Raw genomic sequence first — 26,892 nt, 5'->3', positions numbered from 1 at the left:
AGGCCTACCAACTGCTGCTGCCATGTGGCTTCCTATTCAGGGAGGCGAAGAGGGACAGGAAAGCACAACCCTTAGATGAATGTAATGAGGAAGACTTTTTACATATTGTGGCTATCAACAGTCCTTTTTTGGTTCTGTTAAAAGGATGATAGTACTGGAAATGGATGTGATTTTATTTTATTTAAATTTTTTTTTTTTTTTGCTGAAGTTATTCTGTATTTTATCCTCAAATATTAAGTAAGGGTATTAGCAACAGGATTGGTAAGTAGCATGGCAAAGACTCTTACTACTCCTTTGGTGTAGTTGGAGAGCATCATTCTTGCTATCTGCTGAATAATTTATTTTTTGCCTTGTTTGCCTTCTTATCCTTCATTGTTGTATGTTTGCCATACATACATTGCTTTATATTATAATTCAGTTATATGTATCATATCTCCCCAACCAGTATATAAACTCCTTGAAGAGAGTCTGGAACTTATTTTGTAATTTCCCTTGGTACATGTAACAGTCCTTTCCATATGGTAGATGTTTAGCAAGTTTTCTTTAGAAATAATGATTACCTGTTTTCACCACTCATGAAGGTACTGTTTTCCTGATGCCTCTTTACTTTAAGTAATGATAATAAGTATTTATTTGATTTTCTTTCATACTTTATGTAAGTATAATTGAATCTTTATTTTAGCAATTTTATTAGGTTATTCAAGCTCTTATAAATTAATTCAAAAATTGTTTCTAGTAATGCTTGCTTCTAGCTCATAAGGTGTCCTCTGGTTTGATCTAACCTGAATTGAGGTAATTTTGTAATAATTAGTAGAAAAATATTGTGATTACCCAATTCAGAAATAAATACATATTCTAATAACAACTGTAATGCTGAAATAAACAATTTATTGTGTTGAATATATAAGTAATACAAAACCAGTGTTGATTTTCCTTAGTGCAGTACATTGTAAAACCTGAATTGGTAGGAGATACTATGAAATGAATAAATAAAAATTTGTGAGAGTCAGGGCTTAGATATAAGGCAGTTAAAGACTAACTCACTGCCATGGAAGTTTGGATAATAGTAACAGGTCATCTTGTTGAAATAGAACTGTACTGTTTATGATAAACCTTTTGTTAAATCTAAGGCTTTAGTGATATTTGATAGATGGGGTTATTATGACTAATCATATCTTGGAAGAAACCATCCTCACCAATTTTCAAACCTGTTCTGAATTTTTACACTTCAGATAGTTTGGAAATTAATAATACCCTGTCTTTGACATTTTCCTGGTTGTGAGCAGTGGTGAGAATCTTTATTTTAAAGAATATCTTTGAAATAGGAACTTTCAAGAATATTTGCTTCATATACTTCAGTTTCTTGAAAAAAATGATGACGGGTAGAGTGAATTTTCTAACAAGATATGGATATTGTGCTGTCCTAACTTTTTCCTTTCAAAGGAGATCTTTTTATTTGTTTGTTTTGGTGTTGGTAATACCTGGTGCTTATTTATACATTCTTAACACAATTAAGCGGTAGGGTAATATCATGAAACTAGACAGCTAAGTGGCCAGTCTATGCATTGAGTCTAGCACTCAGTTTCAGGTCCATTAAAGTGAGTGGGGCCATCTGTTGAGATACAGGGAGAAAACATCATAATTTCTATTTTTTATACATGCATATTTTAATTTTGTATGCCATATCATATATGTTTGTTTTGTCTATTTTATAATATTTAGCATATTAGTAATATAGTACATACCACATTTATAAATAAATAGCCTATTTACCAATAGGAGTTCTTAAGTCAAAATGGTTTGAAGACCACAGTTCTGACAAAGTAGCTGATCACAGGATATTAAGAGGAGAATATGTGATCATTTGAGAGTGATGGGCAAAGGTCCAGTGATAAATAGTAGGAGTTACTAAATACAAATTAAAATATATAGATCAAGGGGCCTATTTATATAGATTCTTTGTTATAAAACATAAAAATGGCCCCTATAGTTTGTTTTCCAATTTAGGAGGAGTTTTAATAGCTGTAAGTTGAGTACATACAACATTTTAGTAGTTTGGAGCAATTTAAGTTTAGGCACAGGTTTTTCACATGTAATGGTTCTTCTTTTCCTGGTTATAGCTGACCTTTATGTAGGACTTTTTTTTATTTAGTAGTGTACTGCTATAAATGTTGGCTTTTTTTTTAGGAGATAATATGTTTTTGTCTTTTGTGTCCTGCTGGTGGAGGAAATATAAAATAACTTCTAAAACTTTTAAACAAATTATTATAAATTAGATTATGAGAGACATGTTTTCCAGAGCTCCTAATATTTGTGGGTATTGCTTTTATAGCCAGGAAAAAAATTCTTGAAAGAATTAACAGAAATAATTTCTACTATTAAAAACAGTTTACATTGATATTAGTTTTTACAAGAAGAGAGAAGAAAAAAAAACAGTGAAATACAGGACACATAACAAGGAAGCATCGCAAATAGGAAGAAAAATGTTACATGACAAGTTAAACTTTTTATAGCAATAACATAAGTGGGATAAATTTACTTTCTACAAGAAGGCATACTACAAAGTTTTTTTCTTTTTTTTTAAAAAAGCCTAGTTTATATACTGTATACAAAAGACACATAAACAGAATGATTGAAGGAAATGGAAAATTAAAGAATAGGGACCCAGGCAAATTATAATAGAGAGCAAAAGGGGGTCATAATGTTTCATTTAAAAGAGTTTTTTAAAAAAGTGATAAATGGAACAGATTATAATGGTGAAGTGTGCAAACCATGATGATGACATCATGGATCAGTATGTGTTAAATTACACAGAACTCAAATATAAATGATAAAAAATTGCAAGAAAGAAGGGCATGTGTATGGCTTAGTTGTTTGAGCATTTGGCTCTTGATTTTGCCTCAGGTCATGATCTCAGGGTCCTGGGATCAAGCCCTCTGTCAGGCTCCATGCTCAGCACGGAATCTGCTTGTCTCTCTCCATCTACTCCTGCCCCCATTCTCGTGTGCTCTCTCTCTCTCTCTCCAATAAATAAATAAATTGCAGGAAAGAAAGAGAATTAATAGTTCTCAATGGTAGTTTAGAAATTTGAGAGTTCTCTTCTAAATCTGTGACAGATCCACTGGTAATTATTTTATTCCTATATTCTATATTTTTATTTCAGTTGATGTACAAGACAAATAAAGAGCTCTATATTCTGAAAACAGAAAATATATCTTCTTCATGACTCATGAAGTGTTTATAAAAATTGAAAGAAAATTCAGGTAATTGCAAAGAGTAGGTAGAAATAGGTCATCCTAGATTCTCTGCCCACGGTGAAATGAAATTAGGGTGCTGTGTTTTGTTGACTGATTAAAAAAAAAAACCTACTTAATGTATTCTGGTTTCAGGAAGATAGTTAAAGAACAGTGTTCAGTAACAAATGTCTCTTGACTATAATGTGCAAGGCATTTTAGTTTAATGTGAGATATAATCCTGAATAAGACTTTGAGCCTTGGAGCTTGTAAGTCAAGGGGTTTTATTATAGAAAGCACATCGGTGGTAAATTACTGGGGATGTAGATATGAAAACCTCTATAATTTCTTTGTAAAGAAACTGTAGAGTTCGTTATGATCATTTTAATTTTCAACAGAAGTACTTAGAGTTACCCAAAAGGAGAAAAGTAGGTGGTTGTGGTAGATGGATTGAAAGGTATAGAATGTCTAGAGATCTTGCTTCCTTTTTACCTCTGTCTTCTGTTAGCAGTTCTCTTTCACTAGACAATTCAGTTTTATCCCTCTGGGCGTCAGATTCTTCATATGTAAATGATGAAATTGAATTCAAATATAAAGTTCTTTATACATGTTATTTTTGTGTAGCTGCGAATAAATTGATCAAATAAGTGTTGAGCATTGACTCCTTTTCCGTATGCAGAGGCTAAACTTGTTGGGGAGAAAGACAGACTTACGGTTGCATGCAAGCAGAGGTAGAGATGGAGAAAGAAAACACTGGGAAAAGTTTCACAGAGGCGGTGTGACACCGAAACTGGTCTGGAAGTTAAGACTTTGTCAAGTGAACAAAAAAAGGAGAGCGTTCTAGGCTCAGTAAATAATAGAATGTGTAGAGGCAGGGAAGGGAGTGTTTTACATTTGGGAAACTGCAGTTAGTTCATTTGGCACTTTGTAGTTAGTGTGGATTTATAGAGGAGTAGCAAGATATTAAACACAGAGGTCTGTGGGAGCCAAATTGTAAAAAATGCAGGCTTTACATTAAAGGCAATGATTAACCACGGAAATGGTTTTTTTTAGTGGTGTTGGGCAGTAGCCCTGTAAGATTTAATTGAGATGGATGCAGGGAGAGCAGTTAGGAAACTGGCAGTCCAGGTGAGACATGAGAGAGTCTTAATTAAAGTAATGGCAGTGACAAAGATGGGTAGGTTTTAGAATAGATCTCTAAAATGGGTGAGCTTCACAGCATCTGTGACAGCCCTGGAAGGATATGCAAGATTTAACATGTAAACGTATTTTCCTTCGGAGAGGGTCTACAAATTTCATCAGGTCATAGAAGGGAACTTCTAGGGTAAATACATATTCTAGGGAAAATTGACAGGGTGACATTCGCTATAAGCTATGAAGTTTAAATAATTTTAAATTTTATGTAATTTGTCAGTGACTAATCTAATTTTTTTTTTTCACTTTTTATAGTGGACAGGCCAAAATCTCAGCAAGTTCGAACCTCTAGTACAATAAGGCGAACCTCTTCTTTGGATACGATAACAGGACCTTATCTCACAGGACAGTGGCCACGGGATCCTCATGTTCATTACCCTTCATGCATGAAAGATAAAGCTACTCAGGTAAAATAAGCAAATCAAAATCAGTTTTATTACTCTGCAGTTCTTCTGTTTTGATCACATTAAAGAAAATGTAATTTCATTAAATTTTTTCAAATTTAAAATATAGTCAACCAAAAAAGGAAGCCATTTCTTTTTTAAACTTTGTTTTTTCTCATTTGGGTTTTAAAAGTTTTAAAATTATTTAGAATTTAATAAATAGCACAGAAGTCTATATTACATGGTTTTTGAGACATAGTTTTAAGAATTGCTTAACAGAAATTAATATAATAACTAGTATCTATATGAGAAAATTATAAATTAGTTTTGGAGAAAAGTTTGCACTGTTCTTGGACATAATTTGTAAAATATTAACACATGGCTTGTCACACTTTTCTACATGTCGAAGGTTCACCAACCTTTTTGATTTTAGAAGTGTTTCCTTCCAAGTCAGGAAAAAGTCTGAAAACATCTTAATTTATGATTTCTGAGTTCTTGACCATATCTTCATAATAGTAGTCAATCAGCATTGTGAAGAATTAAAAATATAAGAGATGGTTATTGATGTTAAAGAACTTGAAGCATAGTTAGGAACATAGATGTTAATTTCTGAAAATCAGTAATAGAAGATAGTATGTAATTAGATGTTTGATGAAGAAAGCACTTCAATGTGAGAGAATCAAAAGGAATGAGAAGATTTGGGGCTTTATGGATTAGGGAAATGGAAGGATTAGAGCTTCATGTCTGAAGAAAAAAGGGAGAAAATTTTGGACATGATTTATGAGAATCTTTGCAGTTTTTGTAATTTTCTCAGCAAGTTGAAACCATGAAATTAGCTTCTTTATCATTCCTCATATCAATTTTGTCTTTGTAATATTTTGTGCTTCTCCCCTGCGCCCCCGGTCTTTTGCTTTCTGTTCTTCATTTTGTGAGGAAAAGATCAGTTGATATGGTATGCAGTGGGATTCTCCAACAGAAATAACTAGCAAAACTTAGATGTAGGCCTGGACACTTAGAAATGGATGCAGGTAATTCAGGACCACCTTTCTGGAGAGGTTGGGTTGACATGTGTGGTAAGTGTAGACATGAAACATAAAGAAATATGTTGGGGGTTAACATTTACTGACGATGGATCATGTGCTGTGTGTTTTATATCCTGAGTTTCATTTAATTCTCATAAGAATGTTACAAGATGACACAGACGGGGAAGCTGAGACTCAGGGAGGATAAGTGACTTACTCAGGATCATAAAGCCAGAAAGTGTTGGAGCCAGGTTTCTGACACAAGTTAGTTTGTCAGTAATTCTGAGCTTCAGTTTTATGGTGTTTTTAGGATAAATGGAAAGCTGTGCGTGCATGTATCACTTAGTCGAGTGACTGGCACTGTACTTCAAGATAAAATCTCTTTTTAGATTTGAAAAAAATCCTACTTTTTATTGATCATGTACTTTATGCAGACACTATTCAGAAAGAGGAGCCAGAAAAAGAGCAAAACCTAAGAGAACTGATAGTCTAGCCTTAGAAGAAAGGGAAAGATGTTCTGAGGAAGAATTGGTAACTCTGTCAGGTGCTAAAGAGAAACCATGGAGAAGAAGGGCTCAAGTTAGGAATTCGGGGCACATTATTTTGGAGAGTGTAATATTGATGATATGACAGGAGGAAACGCAGATATTGGAGAGTTAAGAAAGCGAGGTAGAGATAGAAAAAAGGGTTTCTTAAGCTTGTCTGTTTCTTATCTGCATGATGGGGTTAGTGAAACCTACCTCATGATAATGTTACATGACTAAATATGATAATATTTGAAAGTGAGTATGTCAATACCTATTGGTAGTAGATACAGATAGGGTCATTTGTAATGCAAATTTAAATGAAGACCAACATACCATGTACATCTAAGTTAAAATAATAAGTGTGTGTGTGTGTGTGTGTGTGTTTAAAATATATTTTGTTCTCCCACTTTGACAAATATGCCCTATGGACCTTGAACTTTAGGTTTGAACTAAAGTTGGATTCTTCAGACATACATGCCAGAATATGTCTGCATGTGTTGAGCACATCCTGCCTTCTGCACCTAAACCTGTATCTCTTCCTACCCCACACACCATTCTCTTCTCTGAGGGATGCCTTTACATATAACGTTTCAACCACCCCGTCCTCACATATATGCTTCATTCATATTTCTTCAGCAAATGAGACCCAGGGTATAGGTTCTTTCAGACCTTGGAGGCAAGACTACTCTTTTTAGGCAAGGAATTCCTGGGTCTAGATTACCCAGGGCATAGACGGAGGCAGAGGTGTGGGCTCATGGTGTGTATGTTCTTTTGGACCTATGATCTCTTCACCTGTGAGGAGGGGTATGACTAAAAGAGGACCAGAACAGTTGCCCCTAAAACTTGAAGTCCAGGGCAAAAGTCTGCATGGATCTCCATTTAGGTACTTATTTGAGAAAGGACATTGAAAGGAAGGTAAAACGAAAGCCTCATTTTACAGATGAGATACTGAGGCATGGAGAAGTTAAGTAATTTTTTGTTTATATCGCTACTAAATCAAGAGATTTGAACCCAGATTTGGCTGATTCTAAAGCTTTGGCTTTTTCTCCAAATCCCCACTGCCTCTCAGAGTAACCACTAAAGCATATGACACTTAAGCGTAAGAAATGTTCTTGCCCCCAAGCATCTGTTGGTTTAATTAAAGATACAAGAGATGAACATATGAATTTTTTTTTTTTTATTGCCACATCCATTCTTCTTGGGCTAACTCTTGAGGTCTTAGGGAGGCAAGTAGAAGTTTTTGTTTATTTAGGGGGAAGTCAGTGGAGGGAACGTGTACAGTCTGTTTACTACAGATATTAAATATCGAGGCTGTCTGGTTTTGATGGAGGGTGTCTCTAGTATTTTCTTCCTTTCATATTTCCATATTTCAACTACTGTAATTATTGAGGGTTAGGAATAAAATTCTTAATGTTTAATATACTTACACATTGGGCCTTTTAGAAAGAAATAGCATAGTGTTATGAAAAATACCATGGACCTTGGAGATGGATCATGTGTTCAAATCAAGGCCTAATCTGAGAGAACCTACCTTCTGGGAGAATGGAAGTTTTTTTATATCTTGATAGAGGTGTTTGTTATGTGGATGAATGTACTTGTCAGAATGTATACAAGTATACACTTGTATATTTTACTATATAACTTCATTTTTAAAATATAGAGCAGTAAACAAATATTGAACTCTAATCAGATGTTTAGGGGTGAAGTATACTGCTGTCTGCAGCTTGCCTTGAAATGAATCAAAAATAAGATCAGTTGATGGACAGGTAGATATATGTTGAGGCAAATAAAGTAAAGTATTATGTATAGAATTTGTTGACATTATGAGTGCTCACTAAGGGGTTTTTTTCAGTAAAGTAGTATGTTAGCAATTTTTTGAATAATATATTGGGGAAATAATCATGGCCCACTAAATTAACTTTCATGTTGTCCAAACTTCACTTTCCTTTTCTATAAATTGAAGTTAGCAATACCCAGTTTGCAGAATCATGCATTTATTCTGAGGACTAAAAGAGAAACAGCTTCACACGTTTAAGGCCAGTGAAGACATGGATCATTGCCAGATTATTCTAATAATCTGTATAGCTTAATAGAAATAAAAACTAAAAACCCTTTTGTGGAATTTAATATTACTCTAAGACATTAGCCTTGCAGATACAACCTTTTTTTAAAGAAAAAATTATCGCCAACTCTTAAAATTGAACTTTATAGTTAAGGTTACAGTAATCAGACCGTAATATTTTCTCAGTTTTCACCATATAGTCTAAAGCTTCATCTCTGGATGGATTTAGAGTTCTGAACATGAGCATGTTTTTAAATGAGAAAGTAATGCATATAGTTTTTATGAAGTGGTCAAACAGTGAAATATAGCTTAGAGCAATAATAAAAGGTGTTTCTTCTGAATTCCTAGGTATAGTAGCAATGAGGGCTTTTCACAAATATATACATTCTCTCTTCATAGCACATGGTAGGATTTTACTTCTCTGCCCACGTAAAGTTAAGTTTGGCCATGAAACTTACTATGGGAAGAAGCTTTAAAGAGCTGGTGCACCAAAACAAGACAAATTATATGAAAATAATATGAAAAATATATGACAATGTCCCTGATGAATTTAGATGTAAAAAACCTCAAAAAAAATTAGCAAACCTAATTCAACAATACATTAAAAGGATCATACACCATAATCAGTGAGATTTATTCCAGGGATACAAGGATGGTATAACACCTAAAAATTATTCAGTGTGATATACCACATTAACAGAAGGATTAAAAGTATACAATTTTCTCAGTAGATGCAGAAAAAGCAGTGGACAGAATTCAACATTCATTTATGATTAAAAAAGAATTTCAAGGGGCCCCTGGGTGGCTCAGTGGGTTAAAGCCTCTGCCTTCGACTCAGGTCATGATCCCGGGACCCTGGGATCGAGCCCCACATCGGGCTCTCTGCTCAGCAGGGAGCCTGCTTCCCTTCCTCTCTCTCTGGCTGCCTCTCTGACTACTTGCGATCTCTGTCAAATAAATGAAATCTTTAATTAAGAAAAAAAAGGAATTTCAAAATAATGAGTATAGAGACAATGTATCTCAACACAATAAAGGCCATCTCTGCCAAGCCCATACCTAACATCATACTCAATGGTGAAAAACTGAAAACTTCTTCTTTAACATCAGGAACAAAATAAGGATGCCCGCTCCACATACTCCACATAGTATTGGACATCTTAGCCAGAGCAGTTAGGCAAGAAAAGGAAATAAAAGGCTTCCAAATAGGAAAAGAAGAAGTAACACTGTCACTATTTGCAGATAACATGCTGTTATATATAGGAGACCCTGAAAACTCCAAAAGACGGGTAGAACTAATAAATGAATTCAGTATGAAGTTGCAGGATACAATATCAATATACAGAAATTTGTGTTTCTTTATGCTAATAATGTATCAGACATTTTAAGAAAATCGCATTTACAATTGCATCAAGAGAATAAAATAGGTAGGAAAATAACCTAACATAATAAAAATTTTTTTTAAAAAAGGAAATAATCTAACCAAGGAGGTGAAAGACCTGTACACTGAACTATATAAGGCATTGACTAAAGAAATGGAAGAAGACACAGATAAATAGCTATTCCATGCTTATGGATTGGAAGAATTAATATTGTTAAAATGTTCATATTACCTAAAGCAGTCTACAGATTGAGTGCAATCCCTGGCAAAATTCCGGTGGCATTTTTCACAGAAATAGAACAAACAATCCTAAAATTTATATTGAACCACAAAAGACTCTGAATAGCTAAAGCATCCTGAGAAAAAACAAGCTGGAGACATCATAATTCCTTACTTCAAACTATATTACAATGCTATTATAATTAAAACAGTGTGGTATTGGTGTAAAAACAGCCACCTAGATTAGTGGAATAGAACAGAGCCCGGAAATAAACCCGTGCATATATAATCAATTGACCACTGAGGAGGAAAGAATATACAATGCGGAAAAGACAAGGCTCCTCAATAAATGATGTTGGGAAAACTGGACCACTATCATATATTATACACAAAAATTTAACTCAGATGGACTAATGACTTAAATGTAAGACCTGAAACCATAAAAAAAATTCTAGAAGAAAACACAGCTTTTTGACATAGGTCTTAGTGACAATTTTTTGAATTTGACATTAAAAGTAAAGGCAACAAAGGCAAAAATAAACAAGTGGGACTACATCAGACTAAAAAGCTTCTGCATAGCAAAGGAAACCATAAACAAAATGAAAAGACGCCCTACTGAACAGGAGAAAATATTTACAAATCATATCCAAAATAACAAAGAACTTCTATAACTCAATGGCAAAATAACAAACAATCCAGTTAAAAAATGGATAGAAGATCTGAATACACATTTTTCCAAAGAAGGCATTTAGACAACTAGAAGGAATATGAAAAGAAGCTCAGCATCACTAATGATAAGGGAAATGCAATCAAAGCCACAGTGAGATACCACCTCACACCTGTCAGACTGTTAGGAAAAAAATAAGAGATAACAAATGTTGGCTAGGATGAGGATAAAGGGAAATGCTTGTTCATTGTGGGTAGGAATATAAATTGGTGCAGCCACTATGGAAAACAGTATGGAGTTTCTTCAAAAAATTAAAAATAGAACTACCATATCATCCAGCAGTTCTCCTTCTGGGTATTTATCCAAAGAAGACAAAACACTAAGCTGAAAACGTACATACACCCCCATGTTCTTTGGGCAGTTATTTACAGTAGCCAAGGTGTGGAAGCAATCTAAATGATTATCAGCAGATAGATAGACAAAGAAGTTGTGCTGTGTAGATACAATGGAATATTATTCAGCCATAAAAAAGAATGAAAGCTTGTCATATACTTCAGTAAAATAAATCAAAGACAAAGATAAACATGATCAAATATGATCTCATGTATATGTAGAATCTTAAAAAAAAAAAGACACAGATACAAAGAACAGATTGATGGTTGCTGGGAATTGGGGGGGTGGGTGAAATGGGTGAAAATAAAATTATTTATAAAATAATTTGTCTAGTGGGTATCATGGACCCCATGGCAACTATAGTTACTAATACTGTATTGCATATTTGAAAGTTGGTAAGAAAGAAAATCTTAAAAGTTGTCATTACAAGAAAAAATTCCCATAACTGTGAGTGGTGATGGTGTTAGGATTATTGTGCTGATCCCTTCACAGCATAGACAAATATTGAACCAGGTTTTACACCTAAAGCTAATATAATGCTATATGTCAGTTATATCTCAATAAACTTAACTGGTGCATTCATTCTGACAGGAGTAGCATTAAGTATACTCATTTTACTAATTGTTTTTCTTCTTAAATTGGAAGTGATTCTTTGTGTGAAATGCCATTGCATCATTGAAGTGAATATGTTGTTTTGACTCATTATGTGTAAGATGGTGAATTTCTTTAATAGATTACTTAATTGGTCATGACTACATTTTGGAATAAATGCTATTTAATGGGTCCTTTTTAAAAATATACAGTGGCAAATGAAGTGTTTGTTAATATTTATATTTGTTTCAGAATTCAGAAATGAGGTCTGAACTTTTTTCTTTTTCATAATGTAATCCTTAGATTAGTGTCATACTTGCTTCATAGAAAGATTTTGCAAGTTTCCTTCCTTTGTGCTCTGGCACAGATGGTGAAAATATCCCAATTATCTGTTATTTGAGTCTGAAAAGATTTTACCTATGAAGCTAACTAGTGTGTTTTCAGATTATAACTCTTTAGTAAAGTCTCAATTTTTTCCCATGGCTCTTGGTTTCTGTTTTTTTTTTTAAGATTTTATTTTTATTTGTAAGAGAGTGCTTGCACATAGGGAGGAGGTGGGGAGCGAGAGGGAGAACGAGTCGTGAGCAGACTCACACTGAGCACAGATCCTGAGGGAGCCCAACACAGGGCTCAGTCTCAGGACACTGATAATATGCCCAGAGTGGAAACCAAGACTTGGACATTTAACCAGTTGCACCATCCAGGCACCCCTTTGGCTTTTGGTTTCTGTTAGTTTCTGTTTCTTTTGTTCAGTATTTTCATTTGAATATAATCCATTTCATCTAGCTTTTCAAGTATTTTGCATAGTTTCACAAAATATTCTTATATAATTGTTTTAATTTCTTGTATTTCTGTAGTTATTTTTTTTATTACTTATAATATTGCATATGTGTTTTGAGTGATTAAATTTATTAGGTTATATAGTATTTTTTAAAAAAAAGTAATGTGTTGAAATTTTTTTTCTTATTTTTCTTTTTCCTAGTTCATTGCTGTCTGACTTTGCTCTATCATTGCCTTACTTCTGCCTTCCTGGAGTGTATATATATTTTCACAATTCTAGAGATAAATGCTTAATTTTTGTATGTGTTTCTTGTTCAGTAATATAGGTGTTTTATGCCAAGACTTACTCTCTGAGCTCATTTGTATTTGCAAGATACTGTGTATTTTCAGTTTTGATATGCTGTTTAGTATATGAGACTTTTTGTTTTGTTTTTAATTTCTAAATGGTTAAAATTTCTGAGTAAAAATTTAATTTCTAGCTTTATTGTATTTAGAAAATAGAATTATGTATCTGTGGAAACGTCAGTGAAATTTTCTTTGTGACCTAATATAAGATCTTTTTTATTTTTTTATGCTCTTTGGGTATTTGAAAACAAGGCATAGTCTTTACTTCTAGATACAGAATTCATTACATATTAATTCAGCCTTATTAATTATGTTATTCAGTTTCTCTATAGCCCCTTTATATCTGTTTGTTCCATCATAAGCTGGCAGTTACTGAATTAAAATTTCTGCTGATGTATGTTTCCAGTGATCATTGCTTTATATATCTTAATAATACGGATGTATAAAGATTTATGTCCATTATATCTTTGTTTTGGTTGGTATTATTTATTATTATAGATACTCTGTATCTTGATCCATATTTTTCCCCTGAATAACCTTTTCATAATATAAATTAGTATCGAAAACTGTTTCATTTATTAATTTTTTCTTCCATTGGTCAAGAGCTCTGGTTCTGGAAGCAAACTGGTGTTGAATCTTGGCTCCAGCATTTTCCTGCTTTGTAATTCTGGGCAAATCCCTTTATTTCAGTGTCTCACTTCTCTCATTTGTTATTGGGATATTATTGTACCTCATAGGGTTATTGTAAGGGCTAAAATAAGTTAATGTGTTTGAAATGCTGGGAATAGGGGCCAACACATTAAATGTCAATAAGTAATTGGTATTATTATTTATATTTACCAGCAGAGAGAGTGAAAGATAGGTGAATGTTTGACTAGTGGCCTTGGCACTGTAAATTCACAGTTAGAAAGGGGATCTTTAAGAGGAAATTTCTTCCTCTTTTCTCCTACCTCTTTCCCATGTTTTTTATTTCTTAGTTTTTGTCTTTTGTCTTTTTGTTCTAGTTAATCTTGCTTATTGCTGGAAATAATCAGCTTTGCACCATTTATTTATTTATTTATTTATGTATCTGTTTATTTATTTGTTTTGGAGTCCTCTGCCATATTTCCCTATTAGCGAACAATGGTATGGTGAACATGGCAGTTTTTTAAAAATTTCTGATGAGCAAGTGATCTGAGAATAGCTTTTACTGAACATAAATTTTTCCACTTTGATATCTAGTCTACTCCCCTCGTTTATTTTCCCTCCAAATTTGGTATCAGAGAAGACTGTAGAATTTTTCTCATTTACCTTTCTATTCTTTGAAGAATAAGAGATGGGATGGTTAGATCCTAAGTGAAATTCTACATATTTTACTTTTATTTTCCAGATGACGTTTTTCTTTGGTATTTTATTTTTTAAAATCAGTTTTCAAAATTTGAAGTAAGAAACATTTAAACATGCCAAAAACACAAAAAATATCATTTTAATTTATTTTTCTTAATTTCATTAGGTTTGAATGTATGGAGTATTATGATCCTAACTCCATGCCAGCATCTTTCTCTAGAAATTTATTTATCTGTTTATTTATTTTTTAAGATTTATTTTATTTTATTTATTTGAGAGAGTGAGAATGAGAGAGAGCATAAGAGGCCTCAGAGAGAGTCAGAGTGAGAAGCAGTCTCCTGGCTGAGCAGAGAGCCTGATGTGGGACTTGATTCTGGGACTCCAGGATCATGACCTGAGCTAAAGGCATTCACTTAATCAAATGAGCCACCTAGGTGTCACCAGAAATCTATTGATTGATTGACTGATTTATAGAGATGGGGTGGTCAGAGGGAGAGGGAGAGAGAGAATCTTTTTTTTTTTTTTTTAAATATTTTATTGGTTTATTTAACAGAGAGAGACAGATCACAAGTAGACAGAGAGGCATGCGGTGGGGACGGGGGACAGGCTCCCTGCTGAGCAGAGAGCCCGATGTGGGGCTCTCGATCCCAGGACCCTGAGATCAGGACCTGAGCCGAAGGCAGAGGTTTAACCCACTGAGCTACCCAGGTGCCCCGAGAGAGAGAATCTTAAGCAGGCTCCATGCCCAGTGCAGAGCCCGATGGGGAGGGGGGCTCCATCTCACAACCTTGAACTGAAATTAGAGTCAGGTGCTTAACTGACTGAGCCATCCAGGCATTCCTATTTTTATTTATTTTTAAGTATCAGATCTGGAATAAGTACTTTGCATTTGGCTTTAGCCATAATCAATAAAATTAGCAACTCTAAACTAAAATACATAAATTTTGTGCTATTGAAATTACATTTAAAATAATCTGTCCTTTTCCTCCTTCTGTGAAAGGAGCTTGGCTGGGGAGGAATTGAATCAAAGGCGTGGATGATATACCTCAAATAGTAATACATATGAACGAGAACTTTCAGTTTTACCACTGATCAAAAACTCATTTCCTGACCAGAAGTCATGCTTAATACAGTTGTTTGGGTTTCCTGTGTCCTTGTTAAACAAGTTTGTTTAAGAAGCAGCAGTTGATGGAACTATTTTGGGGAGTAGGAGGCTTCTCTGCAAATGGAAACAAGTCTAAAGATTTGGCCGTTTTGGCCTCTTAGATTGTGTTCCAGGGACCCAAGTTGTTATTTTTACTGGGCTGGTCCCTAACTGGCTGTTGAGTGAATGTATAAAGAGTCCTTCCTGTTGAAGATCACCTTTACTTTCTCTTTCAGCTATTGGCTAATTCAGAGACAGAGGATTGTATAATCCTAAGAGTTTTGACAGTCCACATGAAAGTAGTCATGTTCCTAACTTAGGGAGTAATATTTTTGGTTGCCAAAAGAATATACTCAGCTTTATTGATGAAAAACTAAAGTCCATGGCTAAAATATTTAATATTCATCATTTTCAAACACTAATTCTAAAATTATCAGAAACTCAAAGTACTACTTATTAATATTTTTTAAAGATTTTATTTATTTATTTGACAGACAGCAAGAGAGGGAACACAAGCCGGGGGAGGGGCAAAGGGAGAGGGAGAAGCAGGCTCCCCGCTGAACAAGGAACCCAAGGATGCAGGGCTCCATCCCAGGACTCTGGATCATGATCTGAATCAAAGACAGATGCTCAATGACTGAGCCACCCAGGCGCCCCTCTACTTAATAATTTTTATTTTTATTTTTTTAAGATTTTATTTATTTATTTGACAGACAGTGATCACAAGTAGACAGAGAGGCAGGCAGAGAGAGGGGGGAAGCAGGCTCCCTGCTGAGCAGAGAGCCTGATGCAGGGCTCAATCCCAGGACTTCCGGGATCATGACCCGAGCCGAAGGCAGAAGCTCAACCCACTGAGCCACCCAGGCGCCCCCTACTTAATAATTTTTAATAGATAGTAAATTCATTTTATTTAAAAGTAAAAGGTTTTTAGTGAGGAGCCTCCCCCATACTCATATTATCCATCTACTTGGGTTTCTTCCCATTACCAGAAACATTTGCCCGGTAACAGAGTTAAACTCCTTTCCTTAGTCTCTTCCACCATACCTATATCCCTAATTTAGCTGTAGGTAAAATTATGAAGTAGGTTGTATTTATTTGGAACAACCCTGTTACTCTATCATACTGACCTTCGTAATCTGGTACATTGGCTCTCGTACTTTTATAACTTCTAACCTATCACTTTTCTGTCAAAAATCCTGTAATAGTAATAAATAATTAATATTTACTTAGAGAATGTTAGTGACATTAAGCTTTAAGAACTTAAGAATTAAGTCAATAGCTAAGGGCATATATGGTATGAGAAAGCAACATGCCTTTCAACTTATTAATAACTACTTTGTATAAATGAATGATTGGGATAGGATCTGTCACATTCCCAGGAAACATTAGTATGAACTGAGTGAATTAGTATAAACTGAGTGAGTTTTCATTGCTGTTGGAATTCTCATAGCTTTTAGGAAATACCACTGGTACCTACTGCAGTGAGGATTACATAAAATAATCCATGTTAAGATTCTAGCACATATCTAGGACATGGTAGATATTGGTAAATGTTAGTTTGCTTTGTATTAGAATCTATAATATTTTACTGTCAGGAAGCTTTAATTTAATGATAGTGAATTAAGTGACAGAGAAAGTCATTATTTACTAATGTCAACAATTGATATGCAATTATGAGCGTTAAGTTTGAAGTGGTAGGAGATGGCATAGGAATTACACAGATAGCTCTGCCTCATGATAAGGGTCTGAAACAATAAATAGTTTCTGGTAGGTCAGGATTCACTCAGTCCTAAGTAGCTATTGTTGTCTACTGCGCAGTCTTAACCAATAAGAAATGGCAGTTCAGATTGGTGGGTCCATTTATGGGAAAGTGGAGATTGTTAAGGAAACGTCTTATTTCCTCATGACTTAGATATCCTATTGATGATAGTCATGCAATCAGTTGAGCACTGTTAGTTTTTATGACTTTGGAATAGTGTGGAAATATTTTTGGATGGCATCTCGTAGTCACTTATGTTGCTGATTTTCTGTCAGGTGGGAAAGATTTTTGTTTAAATATTAAAAGCTATCAAGGAACAACAAAGGTAGTTTATCTCTTGGATAATTCAGATTCTCCAATGTGATTGTTAAATATATTATTTAAAGTGTTAGAGTATATCATTTTTTAAAAAGTTTTGAAATCCAGCAACCAAGGTAAATTGTAATTTAGAAGATTGTAACACCAAAGAATTAATACATTCTAATGCTCTCTAAAAGCCGAAAATTAGATCTCCCCATTTGATTTTAAATTCCTTCTCAATATTAGTGATAGAACATGTTAGAAAGGGTATTATTGTTAGGTACAAATACCAAGTAATAAATTGAAATATTGTTTATACTTTTAATTCCTCACATAACCATCCACTTTTAGTTAAAGTGGAAGCCCGTTATTTGTGGAGAGTCTATTAGTAACTCTGTTTCTATAGGAAGCCAGAGAATAGTATTTTCATTGTACACTTTATGTTATGTCTTTAATTTTTTTGTTAAATGTTCTCAGCATGACTTGAGAAACCTAACTGGATAGATTATTAATGTACGGTCCCTTCTGACCTCTTCTATTCAATTACTTGACTAGTGCCTCTATGTGACTTGAAACTTGGCAAGAAAAGTGTGACAGAAAATATCAGTTATTTTTGAGAAAATGCAAATAATGCTTGAGACTTTTGGATTCAGCAATACATGGCTTTTCTTTGAATTGAAAAATGAGGCTGATTTATAATTGCCTCTTTGACTTAACTATTTTTGGAACTGTTTTATTGAGATATAACTTATATACCAAACAGTTCACCTATTAAAAGTATACAGTTCAGTGGTTCTTAATATATTAAATTCAGGGTTGTGCAACCATTGCCATAATCAATTTTAGAATATTTTCATCACTCTAAAAAGAAACCACTGTACTCATTAGCAGTCACTCACTGTTCTCCCTGAATCCTCTTTCTCTCAGCCATAGACACACACAAATCTACTTTCTGCCTCTGTAGGTTTGTACATTCTGAACAGATAATATAAATGGACTCACACAATATGGGGCCTTTGGTATCTGCTTTCTTTTACTGAGTATAGTATTTCTAAGGTTCATCCATACTATACCATGTATCAGTATTTTATCCCTTTTTATCGCTAACTAATATTCCAGGGTATTTAATAAAATTTATTTCTACATTCATGAGTTCATGTACTGCTGTGAACATTTGTGTACACCTTTTTGTGTGGACACATGTTTTTGTTTCTCTGGGAATTACTGGATCATGTTAGCTCTGTTGTTTAACTTTTTCAGGAGAACATTTTTATAGATTTTGTTTTCTCTTACATAATCAAAGTGTACCGTGAAAGCCATAACTGAACTGAATTATAACTTCCTGTCAGTATTTTCATCAACAACTTTCCACTAATATTTCTGAGAATTTGACATTTCAGTGACCTTCACTTTTCAGTTACTCTAAACATAAAATGTTCCTGCTTACCTGAAGTCTCTAACTCTGTTCCCATTGCTGATAGTTGGTAATCTGTGTTTAGACCCTTGGAATTTGGAGAAAACCCTAATCCCCACAGAAGAGACCAGTCTAATGTAATGTATAGTGCCATTCTAACTTACATGTAATTTATGGGTAACCTGTCTTCCAAAATAGATTTGACATTTATATCTAAATTTAGGAGGGCTTTCTCATTGTAGATATATAGCCATACTTACCAATCCTGTAGCATAGCACTATTGATTTTTTTAAATGCTGTTTCTAATTTTGAAAACAGTAGTCATTGTAGAAAATTTAGAAAATACAAAAAAATCACAGAATAAGTTGCCTGTATTGCTAATATCCAGACATAGCTATTTTTTAACAATGTGATATATATAATTTTATATCTTGATTATTTACCCTTAAAAAATCAATTTAAAAGTAGAATTCAGATGATATGATAGGTAGTGTTTTGTAATCTTTTTAATAAGTCATAGCCTTTTCCCATGACACTAAATATTCCTAAGCATGGTTTTAAGTCTTTTTTTTCCCTGATTTTTTTCTCATTCAGCCTAAGAAAAAATTTATGGATTTACCATAGCATTATCTAGAATTCTCACTACTATTTATAGTTTGAAATGTCTCTCTCTAGTCTTTTTCTCTTTGTGTGTATTTGCTTACTAAAGTGGGATTGTAGTCCATATAATATTTTATATTGTAAGACTGTGCCACAGTTTTTCATTTCTCTACTGATAGACATTTAATGTATTTCCAGTGCATCTCTGGGTGCACATCTCAGGTTAATTCTTAGGAATAGAATTACCGTGAATATTGTGAAGGTTTTTGGCACATTTATGATTGCTTTTTCTCAAATTAGCATTTCTTACAGAGTAAGGCAGATTATTTCATTTTATCATATGGAACACAGATGCAATACTTGATTTCTGTGGTATTTCCTGTTTTCAGAACTTGCAATTCACCAACTCCTTCTCTCCCCCCTCACCTTAAACTTAAGAAATACACCTTCTTAAATCTTCTGAATAAGTTCCTTGGTACTAATCTGGAAAGTCACAAACCATTACTTCACAGATTATCATTCAGTTGTGTTTTGAGCATATTGAGGCCCAATTAAAGTAGATAGCAAATGTTATGCATTTTGCTTAAATACCAGGCATGTTAACCCTTGCTAGGGACTACTGTTTAAGGTTCCTCAGTGATGAAAAATTTCTCCCTATCAATGTAATTTTCCACGTGGCTCCAAATGATATTTACATTAGCTTATGTTAATTTCCAAACATACTTATATGCAAATTGATATTATACTTGCTAATGGATATTAGCCTCTAAGAAAAATGAGTGGATATATGGTTAGTCTGGGACCTTGAGTGCAGAATCTATTTCTTACTCATTTTTTTAAAAGATTTTATTTATTTATTTGACAGACAGAAGTCACAAGTAAGCAGAGAGGCAGGCAGAGAGAGTGGGGGAGGCAGGCTTCCTGCTGAGCAGAGAGCCCATGGGGCTTGATCCCAAGACCCTGGGATCATGACCTGAGCGGAAGGCAGAGGCTTTAACCCACTGAGCCACCCAGGCGTCCCTATTTCTTATTCATTTTTATATTCTTACTCTAATAATGGTTTTCAGACTTAAGCTTGCATCATCATCATCTGGATATCTTGTTAGAACATGGGTTGCTGAGCTTTATCTAAGAATACCAGATTTAGTAATTCTGGGATTGACCCTGAGAATTTGCATCTCTAACATGATCCCTGATGAGGCTGATGCTGCTTGTCCACAGACCACACTATTGAAACTGGTCTAACCTAATGAGCACATAACTTGCTGTGTAGTTGAAGTGTGATAAAAATATTTGAGCATGTAAGTGCTGCTGTCACTGAATTTCTAAAGCTTTTTCAGCTGAACTCTTTTCTTTTGTACATTATTTGTTAACAAGTGAAACAGCAATTTATATTTATACTTAGTTATAAAGCTATTCTTGTATACTGTTATCAGAAGAACAAAGGATAAAATAGTAGAATCATCATCTTTTTTGTGCTTCTTTTAATGTTTCATCAGGATGGACTTTTCCAAATCCTTTAAGTTAAAAGTTTTTTAAAGTTTAAGCATTTTTTTATTAGTGGGGAAAAAAAGCAAATCTCTAAATGATATATTTATAAATAATGAAGAATTTATAATTGTGTATTATAAAGTTTTTTATAACTTAAAATCAGTCTACCACCATAATTATTAACTTAATTATCGCTGATCATCATGTAATTTCACTTCATTTCATTTCTTGCCAGGTTGATCAGTACTTTAAGGATCATCTCTTTAGGGGCGCCTGGGTAGCTCAGTGGGTTAAAGCCTCTGCCTTCAGCTCGATCCTGGGATCGAGCCCCGCGTCAGGCTGTCTGCTCGGCGGGGAGTCTGCTTCCCCCCTCTCTCTCTGCCTGCCTCTCTGCCTTCTTGTGATCTCTGTCTGTCAAATGAATAAATAAAATCTTTTTTTAAAAAAAAGGATTATCTCTTTAAGAACTGTAAAATAATTAGTCAGTAACCATATTTCTATTATAGATTATAAACTACATTAAATTCCAAGACCAAAGATTAATTGTACAAAAAATAGATTTTTTCAGTTTTATATCAGGGGTGCCTGGCTGGCTCAGTTGGTGGAACATGCAGCTTTTGACCTCGGATTGTGAATTCAAGCCCCACATTGGGCATAAAGTTTACTTTAAAATAAAAAAAAATTTTATTTAAAAATGAGTTTTAAATAAGATTCTAAGAATTTTTTTAAGTGATTAGTGTTTTTGGTTTTGGGGGCATTTTAGAAGTGGCTTTGGGCTTGTGCATATTGAAAAATTGTACTTTCTTGCTAGGAGTTAGTTTAATCTGTTTTGAAATTGATAAACCAGGAAAGCACATTTGCTCTTGCTAGTTTTTGAATAAAGGTATAACAGAATTATCTAGTATTCACATCTGTTAAAGGACCATTATCCAAAATATACAAAAAATTCTTAAAGCTTAGCAGTTAAGAAAACAAACAACCTGATTAAAAAATGGGCCAAAGTCCCTAACAGATACCTCACAAAGAAAGATGGCAGGCAAGCATGTGAAAAGATGCTCTTCATCATTTGTCATGAGAGAAATACAAATAAAAACACACCTATTCGAATGGCCAAAAGTCAGGACAATGACAACTCAGAGAAGTAGGAACTTCCATTCATTGGTGGTGGGAATGCAATAACTGATAGCCACTTTGGAAGACAGTTTGGTGGTTTCTTACAAAACTGAACATAACCTTTTCACACCATCCAGCATTCATGCTCCTTGGTATTTACCCAGAGGAGCTGAAAACTTCTGTCCACACAAAAACCCAGACACAGATGTTGTTAACAGTTTCATTCATAATTGCCAAAACTTGGAAGCATCCAAGACGTCCTTCAGTAGGTGAACCAGATAGGTAATGTTGGTCACCCAGACAACAGTGTATTGCTGAGCACTAAAAAGAAATGCACTATCAAGCTGTGAAAAGACATGGAGAATCTTAAATCTATGTTACTGACTGAAAGAAGCCACTCTGAAAATATGACCCTACCTACCATATGATTCCAACTACATGGAGAAGGAAACGTAAAGGAGAAAATAAAAAGATTGATGGTTGCTAGGCATTAGGGGATATGGGGAGGAATGAGTAAGTAGAATACAGAGGATTTTTAGGGCAGTGAAAATAGCCATTCTGATACTGTACTGGTGGGATACATAGCACATACACATTTGTCCACGTCCATAGAATGTACACACCACCAAGAGTGAACCCTAGTGTAAACTGTGGACTCACGGTGACAGTGTTGGGTCAGTAGAAGTTCATCAGTTGTACCAAATGTCCCGCTCTGGTGAGAGATAGCTGTGCCTGTGGGGTGGAAATGGGATATATGGGAAATCTCTGTAACTTTTTCTCAGTTTTGCTGAACCTAAAGTGTCTCTTAAAAAATTATTGTAATGAATGTGTGATCCCGTGCCAGTAGAACTGTTTTCTGTGTATTTCACTCGTAGAAAAAGAGACCCTCATAAAGGAAATGAAGAGGTAGTAGATGGACCTTGAGGGTTGGAGAGAAAGCTTCATGGGCTGGACTTTGGACAATTCTGAGAGGCAAAAATGGAAAATAGCCTTTTTCACCTATAGGTATCCTTAATCATGTAGAGGGAATTTTTTTTAGCCAACTACCTTTTTGTCACCAGTCTTAGAAATGGCTTTGGTTCTGCATTATTTAAGTGTACCAAAGGTTTACTTTCTCTTTGGTAGTTTAGGTGGAGGCAAATAGAAAGGAAGAATCCCCTAAGTGTGGTGAATGAAAAGCAAGCCATTATATACAATATGAATCACTGAGGATTAGATTTCTTTCTAAGCTCCCTCTGGAAGATGTTGAAAGTATAATTGTAAAATAAGTGTTGCAGGGTTATGTAAGTAAGAGTAAAAAAGTAAAGCAGGTTTTAAGAAAGTGTATTTGAATTTTTGAAATGCTAATTGCATTGTACATGGAGTATAGGAAGGTATGAAATACTGTATTTCCCAAGTTAATTTGACCATCAAACTCTTACCTATATTCTTACCAACATCCAGGAGCAGGTTGTAAGTAGCACAGTTCATAAAGTTCTACTCTAGATCAGTGGACAGTGTAGTTGGAAGGAATGCTTACTGATATAAAAGGAAGGATCTTTTGCTGCTTTGTGTTGTTTATGTGATTTAAATATTAAAACATTTCTCAAATCTTCAGATTTAACAAATTAGATACAAATTATTTCGTCTTCTGTGACTTCACAAGCATGAATTTTATATAGATTTAATAAACCAAGGAACTATCTTTTGGTTTTTGCTTTGACTGAAATATCTAGTTAAAAATCTGTGATTAAACGCATAAAACACTGCTCTCCGTAGAAGTTTCTGCAGTTATAGAATGTTCCACATTTGTGCCGTCTTATGTAGCAGCCAGTAGCCATGAGCCACATGTGGTTATTGAGCATTTGAAATTTTGAGTTTTATTTCATTTTCACTAATTTAAACTGTTGGAAGCGGCTAAGCGTAGCTGTTATGTTGGACAATGCAGTCTGTAGAATATATTTTGCAGACTAGAGCATTCTTCATACTACTTATTTTAAATTGATGTGATTAAGATGAAATTACTTTTGGGGGGAGTATTTCATTAAGTTGATAGTATGATGAATATAGTTAAACAATTTATATGCATGTAATTCTGCATCCACATGACTGAGAAATCTTCTAATAGTTTTACACTCTTAAAAACCTACCTATTTTCAAAAATAATAATAATAATAATAATAATACCTATTTCCCTAGCTAGATTTCAGGAGCATAAATGTTCCTTTGTAGTGAGTTTTTTATTTCTTTTGCATAACTAACACTGCACTCTGTAATAATCAAGTAGGTTTTCACATTCAGTTTTTTTTAAAAGATTTTATTTATTTATTTGACAGAGAGATAGAGGGAGAGAGAGAAGCAGGCTTTTTGCTGAGCAGGGAGTCCAATGCAGGGCTCGATCCCAGGACCCTGGAATCATGACGTGAGCCAAAGGCAGCCACTTAACCAACTGAGCCACCCAGGCACCCCTCACATTCAGTTTTAAGAAAAGAATGATAATATGAAGAAAAAAGGTCTTCTGTGAGAGAAGAGACCTCAGATGTAGTTATATTTGCCATTGGCATATTTGGTAGTATTAAGATAATTGTAAAAGTTTTGTGGCTGTTGATTTATCTCAGTTTAAAGTTGGAGATATAGTTTATGTAAATGTTTTTTGAAAAAGTTAAGAGTTATATAGAATGAAAACAATTCCTATTATAAATGTAATTATTAAGTAATTATGGAACATACCAGAAATTTCACTCATTTTCTGTGAATGTACTTTTGAGTTTTAAACATTGTGATCCTTAATCATTTGATCTTTGACAAGAGTAATGCTTACACTTGGCAGAAAAATATAAGTAATAGGGCATATAAATTCTCAAAAGTTCGACAAAGATAAGCTGTTATAGCTGAATAATTTTAAAATAGTTGATTATTAAAGATATGACTACTTGGTAGAGGGGGTGCTAAATTTTTTCAGTGAAGTTTGACTTATTTAGGCCTGAACTTGGGAAATTTTAAGAACTTAGTTTTTGCAAACAACTTATTTGATATAGTGATACCTCTTACCCTTGAACTTGTCAACTGAATAAACTTTTGCTTCACCAAATAGCTTCGCTTTGGTATTTGAACTGGTTAACCAATTTGTGTTTTTATTCAACTAGTATTTAATTGTTAGTTTTGTTTTGTAATAGTATTACTTTTAAGGGGTGGTAATTATTTAAAAAGTTGTTCACAAGCATTTTGAATTGTATCAAGTGGAACTGATGGTTCTTCAGAAGAAACCATATAGCATAAACCTCAACATAAGGATTGATTTTTTTCAGTATGTAATAGTTGTTTTTTAAAGCTATATATATTTATTGTGCTAATCATTATCCTTTGTCTGTCTTTAGTGATTTTACTTTTCTTAATTTACATTACACTGTTTTCTCATATCTTAAGGATGATATTTTAAACAACTCCTAAATAGTCTTGCTATTTTAGTGTTTTGTGTTACATTTGGGTATATACAGTGTCTGTTACTGGTTGAACTATTGAACATGAGGTTTTAAGTAAAAACAATTCTCTTTTCTGACATGTAGCTCAAGTCCTTTTTTTAAAAAGATGTATTGATTCCAATTATAGTAAGTTGATTTAGCTGTTTTCCTTTTTCATTTTTATAATTTTATATTTTCATTTAAAGATGCTGGATGTTTTTCAAAAAAAGAATACTGTTGCTAACACTCTTTCCTGAATATAGGAAGAACAGTACAGTCAGCCCTTTCGCTCGCTAGATATTTGACATGTAGGTCATCTGTAATCCCACTGCTTCTGAGCTAGTTCTGTTAATCTCATTTCCATCTATTTTACTTAGTAGAAATGCCATTTTATATTTAGTTTGGCAGTTCTCTTTAAAAGCACCAATTTGTGTATCTTCACAGTTCTCTTTGACTTGATAACTTTAAGTTATTAATGTTAAGGTCAAAAAACAAATGTTTTGAGTAGCATTACTCAGAGATGTCAGAGATTGATCATATCTAATCAGAATATGACAGAATGTTTTAAATATTTCACGGGTCATGAAAGTCTTAGCATTTAAGGGATTTTAGTATTTAGTATAACCCCTTAACTGGTATGTGCTAAGATTTTGAAATATGTTTGAGTTGCTGTGAGATTAAGGAGCAGAGACAAAGTTCCTTATTTTATTATTTTTATTATTATTCTTTTAAATTAAAGACACCTAGCTGTTGGGCAGAAGAGGGAGCAGAAAAAAGGTCACATCAGCGTTCTGCATCATGGGGGAGTGCTGATCAACTAAAAGAGGTAAGTTTTTCTGTTTTCAGCCTATACCATGTTTTAATCCTAGCAAATTATCTTACTGTTTCCTGAATATAATGGTTTTTTGTGTGTGTGTGTGTGCTAACCTTACCTCATTCAGAGTTTAAAGGTTGCTTTCCAGGTTGTTTTCAAGTCTGAGTTTACCTTATTTGTGCCCTTCATATTGCTTATAGAGTATTTGTTATGCAGCCATTCAACTTGAGCCTTTTCAGAGTGAAGTCTGGTTGTGTGTAGCAGCCTCTGTATCTTGTTTCTTTTAGCCATCTTCTGTTCTTACTTAAGCTCTCTTGTTTTTGAAAAGTTTTTTCTGCTTCTAATAGCTTTTTTGTAATATCCAACATGGTGTTGCCCTTTGAGACTGAGGAGTGCAGTAGAGTCCATGTTTTTTAGGAATAGTTCTTGACTCTTTCCTTTATTATCAAAACCTAAATTACGATAATCTTTACGCATACTTTGGACTATTTTCCATGATAGTGTTATTTTTTATCCATCTAAATTCTTAGATAATTATTTTTATAAAATTACGGAGAATAGAGTTGAAAGGTCATCTAGTTCATCTCCTGAATAAATGCTCCTTAAAAATGTGGTTTTCTAGTCTATTATCATTCTCAGGGAGAGAGGTTCATCACTTTGCAAAAGAACCAGATGAATTCCATTGTTTTAGCTTGA

General features: G+C 34.0%; 1 protein-coding gene across 1 annotated transcript in view; it reads left to right on the top strand.

Annotated features, from left to right (window-relative positions):
• Positions 1–556: 556 nt before the first annotated feature.
• The window catches only part of GLCCI1 (glucocorticoid induced 1), a gene marked incomplete at its 5' end in the record, with an annotated part of 71,645 nt that continues 45,309 nt past the window's right edge, over positions 557–26,892 (top strand). Inside the window, 3 exons of the mRNA XM_032304418.1 lie at positions 557–581; positions 4,683–4,834; positions 26,122–26,208. Coding sequence (XP_032160309.1) covers positions 557–581; positions 4,683–4,834; positions 26,122–26,208 — 264 coding nt within the window. The remainder of the gene's footprint in view (positions 582–4,682; positions 4,835–26,121; positions 26,209–26,892) is intronic.

The sequence above is a fragment of the Mustela erminea genome, chromosome 11 (assembly GCF_009829155.1).
Source record: "Mustela erminea isolate mMusErm1 chromosome 11, mMusErm1.Pri, whole genome shotgun sequence".
In the NCBI taxonomy this organism is placed as follows: domain Eukaryota; kingdom Metazoa; phylum Chordata; class Mammalia; order Carnivora; family Mustelidae; genus Mustela; species Mustela erminea.
Note: the sequence above shows the minus strand (reverse complement) of the source record. Positions and strands in the feature narration are given on the sequence as shown.